Source organism: Haplochromis burtoni, unplaced genomic scaffold (genome assembly GCF_018398535.1).
Source record: "Haplochromis burtoni strain Fernald_Lab_line unplaced genomic scaffold, NCSU_Asbu1 Contig_75, whole genome shotgun sequence".
Lineage (NCBI taxonomy): Eukaryota > Metazoa > Chordata > Actinopteri > Cichliformes > Cichlidae > Haplochromis > Haplochromis burtoni.
The window spans coordinates 1,733,307-1,742,309 of record NW_024582436.1 but is presented as its reverse complement, the minus strand read 5'-3'; the positions used below and the strand labels follow the sequence as shown (position 1 = coordinate 1,742,309).

General features: G+C 44.1%; 1 protein-coding gene across 2 annotated transcripts in view; it reads right to left on the bottom strand.

Moving 5' to 3' along the window:
- Positions 1-2,221: 2,221 nt before the first annotated feature.
- Positions 2,222-9,003, bottom strand: part of si:dkey-100n23.5 (cyclic AMP receptor-like protein A) — a 52,495-nt gene continuing 45,713 nt past the window's right edge. For both annotated transcript variants that reach the window (XM_042221838.1, XM_005935103.3), the window contains one exon: positions 2,222-3,445. In XM_042221838.1, coding sequence (XP_042077772.1) covers positions 3,307-3,445 — 139 coding nt within the window. In that variant the 3' untranslated portion in view covers positions 2,222-3,306. The remainder of the gene's footprint in view (positions 3,446-9,003) is intronic.

Below are 9,003 nucleotides of genomic sequence, written 5' to 3'. Positions count from 1 at the left end.
TTTTTTTTTCACATTCTGTCTCTCACAGTTGAAGTGTACCTCTGGTGCAAATTACTGACCTCTGTCAACATTTTAAGTGGGGGAACTTGCACAATCGGTGGCTGACTAAATACTTTTTTGCCCCACTGTAAGTGGATTCACATTTGTGTAGACACGGAATCATTTTGTTCCAAACTGCACTGTGATTGGGCAAATCAGTCTCGTTTTTGGTGACGCCTGGAAAAACCACGTGGAACATACACTTAGAGCATTTTCACATCTCAATAAAGCTGCGCTCCCCAAAAATAGAATTTTGGTATTTGGTGATATTTGTTCTGTATTTACAGTTTGATCAGATCTGCTCTGAGCAAATGATCACAGACCCAAGGTCAGCGTTAAGAGGACCTGAGGATTTTGCACTCTTCTTCTAGATATTTAGGCATTCAAACAACACCAATACCAACACCTTAAAAGAAGAGACTAGGCTAAAATCCATCTTTTGTGCCCCTATACAGATATCAAAAACAGAGTAGTTTCTTACTGTTACAGCAGAGTAAGAAACTTTTGCAGCTGCTACTCTGGTTTTGCCAGATTTGATGACCATGCGTGAAAGACAGTTTTAAGATTTTTGTACACTGCAGTCAACTTTTATAGCATTTGGTATTGTTTTTATGACCACAAAAAATGGCCACATTAACCTGTTGGTTGACCACCTGGGCAAAAGGTTAATAATAATAAGAAGGGGGTAGGGGTCTTGCACTAGGCCACAAATTGAGAGGCATAGGGGAAAAGGAGCCCAGTTTACAGGTTTCTCTACATTTGCAACAACTTCCACTCAATTATTTAGATCAGTCATGCTGTAATCTCCTCATTAACCTTCTTCAGCCTTTTTTTTTTTTTTTACTGTAAGCAGCCGGTGAGCTGGTATTAGGAGGTTATACCCTCCCCCAACGATGCCTGTAAATACTGCCGGGGCTCTAAAGAAACAACAACAAAAACAACAACAACAACAAAAAAAAAAAAACAGCAGACAGGGCTCCCTGTGGAAGCAGAGCAGAGCAGCCACAAACACCCATCAGGACTGCCTGCCTGCCTCCCTTTGGCTCAGAGGTGACAGAGCTCCAGCTTGTTTTTCAGCGTCTGCTGCTGCGCTGTCGCCTCTCCCCTCTCTCTCCACTTCTCCTCTCCTCTCTGTTTCTGTGCGTCACAGCTAGGTCATGGCCGGACTCCAACAATGGCTCCGGTTTCTCGAGCCACACGCACGCACACACACATACGCACACACACAAAGGCACCAGGAGCACACAAACACTGATCTGACAAATGATAGGGTGGCGAGGCGAGGCGAGCTAATAGTAGGCAGTGCGCCTGCTGACATGCCCGTGGGCCGCGGGTGTTAAATTGTATCCAATTACGGCGCATGCGACGATATGAGGGGGGAATAATAATTCTTCTTGCGTGACAGGGAGATTCGCTTATTTCACGGGATCTTTATATGAAGTGGGGGCGCAGGGCTCGATGTGTTCACACGTTTGTGGGCAAGCTGTGTTGTCTATGCACGTGGAGGAAAAAGATCTGGTTTTCCGGAGGACACGTTGCCCATGATCCATTAATCAAAATCCAGTTAATAACGTTTGGAGATGGGCAGGGTCCGGTAGAGTCCGACCAATAATTAATATCCATTATTTAAGCATGCCCCGCCTAAAACATGCCTGAATGTACATACACATAAACAGACAAACACTTTGCAGGCAGGCAAGTGGGAATGAGGAATGGCATCAATGTGAAAATGAAATAAACAGGCCTAGTCTCAGCTTTGTTATGAAATGTCTCTCCTGCTCATTTATTTGATGGAGTGCGTAGCCGAATCAAACCAGCAACAGTGCCGTTGGGGGGGGGGGGGGGGGGGGGCAGTGTGGGTGATACGGTGGTGTGATTGTGAACTGCAAACCAAAGTTTCACCCAGGTGTGGCTGACACTCGGCAGAAAAGATTTAAAACAAAAAGGTCAAGAGTTGGTTTTCGTAGTTCAGTTTGGCAAAGACGGAGCTGACGGCTGGGAGAGATCCGACCGTAACGACGGCTTGAAACCAGAAAAAACCAAATGGGCTGTGGCAGAGCATAGCAGGTGGTTCACGCTATTAGCCTGACAATCAGCAACACTGTTCCTTACTTCAAAACAGGCTGGCAGAGGCACCTTAAAGAAACAAATAAAAATAAAAAAATAAAAAAGTATCCGTGTGTGTGTCTACGAGGGGATTTATTTGACTAAAAGCATCTCTCTGTAGTTGTTCATAAGGCTGTGTGTGTTGAATTCGGTTCTGCTTGACTGACACTGCCGAGCAGCAGATCTGGACCAAGAAAAAAAGTTTCATCTCATCTGGTCCAAGGCAAAGTACAAAAATAGAGTGTACAGTTAAATATGTACAATACATTGATCTGTTAGAAATATTGTATAACAAACAAGTGTAGTATTTTTCATTAAAAAAAAAAAAATACAAAATAACCTTCCAGAAATGAATACATGTGCAGCAGTTGCATCAACAGTAACAAAAAACAGGCAGAAAACAAATACTGTGAGGAAGGTGACATGGGTGCTTTGGGATTTAGTTGCCCTGTTGAGGCATCTTGACTGTTTATAACCCCTCCCACTTCTGTAGTTCAACTCCGCACCCACATCCCCCCTGTTGGCAAGAAAATTGTTCAGTAGCAGGATCAATCTCAGGGTAGATGCAGATGCTTTCACGTCAGACACACGGGATACATCTTAAAGGCCTCCTTTTCAACTAATCTCCTGCAGAGACGTGAAAAGAGAATGCTAAAGGAACACCTTGTTATGATTGCCTTTCAGCGGTCCTTATGGGTTCTTTTTTTCTCCATTTTATTGTTGTGGCATGCCGAAATGCTGCAGACGTACAGAATACGATGCAGAGAGGGAAATCGTTTCAAGACCTTTTTGGGAAGAAGCAGATGCGTTTAACATCGAGAGGATCTTTACAGCGCCCTAGTCCTTCCCCTTCTCTTGTAGTAATGCGCTGAGCTGGAGCTCTGTTCAGTATGTGTGGTGTGTGTGTCTTTAGGATATTAAATAGTAAAGGATGGGGATTAATAATGGAACCTGACAGCTCATCTCCGGCTCCTATCTGCCTGACTGTCCCCCACAATCTTCCCTTCCATTCCCTCCCTACCTCTTTTTCCTCCCTCTCAGTTTCTAATCTGCTGCGTTTCTCTCTGGCTCTGACCCTCCTTCGTGTTCCTTCCCTCCATCTCTTTTGTCTCCCTCGCTCTCCCTCCCTCCCGCTCTCTCAGGGCCCTCGGTCTTTCAGGGTCATGTCAGGAGAGTAGAAGAGCACATTGGTGTCATCGTCATCGCTGAGGTCGGCCAGGTCAGCCTGCGTGTAGCGCACCGCCCCGGGGTAGTACTCTCCAATCCGTGTTCTGTCACAGAGCCGTGACTGCAGAGCCAGCTAGAAAACAGACACGCATACAGTTTGGAATTAGTACACAACACTTATACTGGTGTAGAAAGGATGTTCACACTAAAGCTCAAGACTCAAAAGTTTTTGGCCATTAAATTAAAAACAGTGCCCCAGGTAGATAAAAATGAAAATATTAAACCCCAGATTTGCATATCCAAGGCGTCATCGTGAAGCTGTGGGTCGCCGGCCATAAGAACCAATAATCCCCTTCAAGTTCATTTTCTCATGCACCTCTGGACCGCTTTAACCCCGTCTGTTATTTTTTAAAGCATCCATGTTACAAACTTTAATGTGTCAAAACGTTGGCCATTCAACTTCAATTTCATTTCGGCTAAGAGACGAGACTGCACGGAGGGAGATTTGCTGAGCAGACTGAGTGGGAAGTGAAGGTCGCTGTGGTGTGACCAACAAAATCCCGCCTTTTCAATGCAGTGTGTGCTGGAATAGGATGGCACGAGGAACAACTGAGGTCGTTAAGCATTGAATGTTCTGCCTCGGGACGCAACAGTAAAACTTTTGTTATGGTGACATTAAAATGCTTAAAATTCTATATACTAGTGTGAGAAGTACGAGCCGCTGTAAAGGCCCACTTATGCAGAGTTAATTTTAAGACTCATACTGTGGCTCTGCTAGAATCTTTGGTCATCCTGCACAACGCTAGATTCCACCTTTTGTAAATTCCATGAAAGCAGCGTACTTCAAACAATATGAAAAAGAAAAAAAAAGAAACGGCAGTGCAATAAAACTTTAATGAGTGTCTAAATCTGAAGAAGAAAGTGTGCAGCCCTACATCACTTAAGCATGAACTGCTTTGATGTGTGCGAGTAGCGGGAGAAAATAGCCTAACTGTCCAGTCAAGCCTGAGCATGTAAATGATATGCACGCTTCTAAACACGCTCACAAACGTCAGGCTCATGAGAGGCAAATGAGATTCTGCTCATTTGAGTTTGTACGTGTGAGCAGGGATATCGATGCACAGTGCCCTAGCCAACAATACTGAAACCGGGAAAACGTTTGGTAGATTACACTGGATCTGGAAATCTGGAATTTTCCTGTTTATCTCAGTCACCATTCCAAATGAAAGTGGGAATAACGGTCCACATTTTAACTTTTAAGCTGCCAAAACACCTTGTCTTGTGTTTTGGCTTCTGCTAAACCCTGGAAATCATTCATAATGCAGTCAAACCACCCTTCCCTTCCTTGATTGCATTTAATTGCTTCACTGGTACTTGAAAATCCCCTCAGTGTGGGGCTGTTTTCGATCTAACAAAGAAAATTACCTATGGAACTCAAGAGTGAACAATTACATAAGCTTGTTTGGGTGAGAGGGGGGGACTTTTGTCCCCTTTCAATCTTGCAAACATTACAAAATTCACAGCACAAAGCTCGTCTCTGGGTTCCACTGACTTTGGTTCTGTCAGATGAGCTAGTGACTGTGAAACGGGAATGTGATTAATGCACAGCAACTGTTTTTATGCTTTTTGAATGGTGTGATTATGCAAACCGAATCAGATGTTTGGCTGTTTTATATTTACATTTATTCAACTGGCAGATGTTTTGTTTTTTAGTACTGTTACCGAACCAAGCCAGAGTAGCTCACAGTTCGCAGGCTTTTCATTGCAGAAGGACAATGTGAGCTACAGTAGGATGGAAAGATGAAGGGTGTTTAGACCAGTTTAGACTGGGATTTTAAAATCCACATTGCTACCAAGACTAGCTCTTGTTCCATTGCAGATCATATGAATAGGACTGCTCACAAACCTGCATGGGATTATTCATGTAAGTGGGAGATGTGCTGATGGCTACTCTGCTGAAATACCCAGAAAAGAGTAAAGAAACGCAGAGTGACATATGCCGTCTTTGGCTGGTTGAACCTCAGATGTGCTGCTGCAGTTTGGATTTATTTATTTATTTATTTTTTGCTGGGGTTTCACTGGCAGCCCTGCCAGAAGGGAATACAGTACACATACACTATAAGAGAGCAAGGGGGAGGACTGAACAGAGGTTTAACCAGCTGAGCCTCAGCAGCGTAACAAGGCTTTGTCTGCCTCTCCTTAACACACGACAGCTGTGATGCGCAGTATCGGTTATTGGTGGACAAAAGGGGGCCATGCTCGTGTGGGCACGCGGTGTTTCCACTAAAAAACAAACAAACCCCAAAACCCCAACAACAATCGTGTTTTAAAATCAGCCTGCATTGCGTTAAGATTGCCACGATACCGAGACATGTAGGGCTTTGGAAGAGCTTCCTTTCCTGCGTGCACACTCATAAACACAGAGAAGGAGAAGTGAGATGTGAGCTCATTGCAGAGCCACGGGCGGTTCAGCTGTATGGCTAGAATGCAGATCAATATCAGGGTAGGAGCGAGAGGAAGAGGGAACGAGACGGAGAGTACACAGGTGGGAGGGAGATGCTGGAGAGCAGCAAAAATAATGTAAGATAGATAAATGCCAGAGATGCTGTAACAGGGTACTGGGAACAGAGGAGACAGCAGAAGAGTACGGCGAGGCAGAGATGGGCAGAGAGAGGGAGAAACAGAAGAGCGGCTTCACTGCTGTGAAAGAGGAGGAGGGTGGGGGAAACCGAGGACTAGATAAAGAAAGAGATGCCATGACAAAGAAGCAGGTTAATGGAAGAAAATGAGTTTTAAAAAACAAAAAAAACAAAAAAATTGCGCTTCTGTTCACAGTAATAACCTGGTTGTGTGAATGCATGAATCAGATCTGTAACCAGAAGAGGCCTCTCAGTGAAAGTGTGTTAGTTTTAGTTTTAGTTAGACCGACTCTCCTCACGCTTAAATTTAGCTTCAAGAGGAAGCGAGGAGGAATGGAAATATCTGCTAAAATCACGACCTGGTCCGATTTCTTTTTTTGTTTTTTGGTGTCATGATTTGAGTTTTAATCTGGTGTGTGCCGAGTCTTTTACTTAACTTTGTAATTCTCTGCACTGCAGTACCAAACATAACTGGCAGGTAGGCTTACTCACCTTAAAGGTCAGTGTCTAACTAAATTTAGGGGGAAAAAAATGAATGGCAGTGAAAATGTGTGGGTGTATGCAGCAAAGGCTATTTGAAAAATTTAACAGCTACAATTTCTATGGCTCAAAGTAAACAGTCTACTGAAAGCCACCGCGCTTCCTGTGTTTTTGCTCAATCTCTCAACTGAAACTGGCCAATAGACATCGTGCAGGCAGAGTGTGCTGTGCTTTTATGTCTCTAGTGACGAGGACCCATGTCCACTACGAGTCTAGACTCAGGGAAACCCAGTGGTATTCACAATCATGCATGCTAGCCTAATAATCAACCTGAAATGCCATTAAATTTAATCTCATTTCCATCCTGCAGTTTTATTTTTAGTTGACATGGGAGCTGCTCGAGTGGCTGCCAAGATCATTTATTTTGTAAGGTTTTTTAAAAAACATGTAAATTAGTTATTTTTAGCAAACTCTGCATCACGATCTTTCACACGTCACCATTCAAATCAAAGCAGCTACTTTTCATAGTGAGAGTGGAACAAATTGTGGATGTTTTGAGGGATCTAAATGTGGTGCCCAAACTCAGCGTTGCTGCCAATTTGCTCCAGTGGCCATTTGCAAGCACTGAAACAAATAAATGGCACATTTTTGCCATACCCTATAAAATGCGTGAGCCTTTCTTAGAACTCACAAAAGTGCTTTTATCTGCACTGTCTCATCCTAATGTGCTATCTATGCACTGAGCAGAACAAAACTGGCAGGGCCACGGAAAGCAATAATAATGCCTTTTTGCTATGTGCTGCATAAGCCAAAAGGGAACCTAATAAACTGAGAACAATTCAAAATCTTGGAGTCCAGTATCAAGGTTTAAAAAATACCAATGGCACAGTACCAGGCATGTTTGAATGACTGAACATATTGGATATTAAAAAGGTACTCCGCACTTAAATGTTGAGTTTATTGAGCTATAAACTTAATGATATTACTGTCACTATTACTGGGATGAAACACGTCAGTGCTGGTGGTAATGACATTTCTTTGCAAATAATAAAAACCTGAATGTCACTGTTTGAAAATGGCTCAATAAGCAATCTACTGTTTTAAACCTTGCAAAGCCAGACTGCCACAGGTCAGACTGTTTAGGGCTCATCAACATGTCTCAGATCAGCTCAAATCAGCTGTGGGAGAACCCCTCCCACCCCTTAGTGTTGCATACTTGAATGATGGAAACTCATTTACATGAATGTCTGCCATTTCCTGCAAACGCTCTACTTAGGGTTTTTCAGTTTTGGTGCAGTGGTTTGGACTTGTGCTTTTGAGGGCTGCGAAAGCATCACCAGACCCTCACATTTAATACAGTTAAAAACTGTGGGTGAACTAACATTTTAAGAGGTCTCTACCCAAAGTACAGGTGCAGATGCAGATGCAGCAAATGCATTACATTACAGTCGACGCATGAGTCCACTAGTGGCTTGAAGGTGAGCTGTGGTATTTGGTGCCAAGATGTTAGCAACAGATCCTTCAAGTCCTGTAAGCTGGGAGGTGGGGGCTCCATGGATCAGACTTGTTTGTCAAGCACATCCCACAGATGTTTGACTGGATTGCAATCAGGAATTTTGAGGGCAAGTCAACACCTCAAACTTGTCCTCCTCAAACCATTCCTGAATCATTTTTGCTTGGTGGCAGGAAGCATTATCCTGCTGAGAGAGGCCAGAGCCATCAGGGAAACAGTGCTTAGGGTAGGTGGTAATAATCATAGCATCATAGTAAAATCCACATGGATGGCACGACCCAAGTTTTCCAGCAGAACATTGCCCAAAGCATCATACTGCCTCCACTGGCTTGCCTTCTTCCTATACCACATCTTGGTGCCAGGTGTTCCCCAGATAAGCAATGTACACACACCTGGCCATCCACGTGATGTAAAAGAAAATGTGATTTATCAGACGAGGCCACCTTCTACCATTTATCTGTGGTGCGGTTCTACTGCTCGAGTTCCCATTTATGCTGCTTTCGACGGTTGACAGAGGTCAGCACGGGCACCCTGACAGTGTTGTTTTTCATTTTTGCTCCTGGTACTGTATGACGTCAAAGAGAGCGGCTGTCCCTAATGTAGTCATCTCAGGCACACAGCTCTGCCTGTGAGCACAAAGGTCCCATCCACCTGCTGTTTAAAGCCTCTGTTTATGAGGAGCAGCGAATCGGAATAATGATGGATCGTTATGAGCTGTAAATCACGCAAGACTACTATCGCAGAGTCCAGGAATAAAAACATGAAGGTGGGAACGAGCATAACAGGTCACCTTTAATTAAACTGATTTTTTCCGCCTACCCAAAGCAACAGCCACCAACAACTTTTCCAAAGTACGTATGGCACGAGAGAGCAGAGTGAAGACAGCCTAGGGAGAAGGAAAAAGGAGCCTACCCTTTAAATCATGCAAATGTACTGCAGGCAAGCAGCAACAGAGGCAGAGAGGGAGAGAGCGCTGGTGAGTGAGCACGAGGAGACAGGGTTAGGAGGGCCGGGGTGGGGGTGGGGGGTAGGGTTGAAAGCGCAGATTCGTCGCTTTGA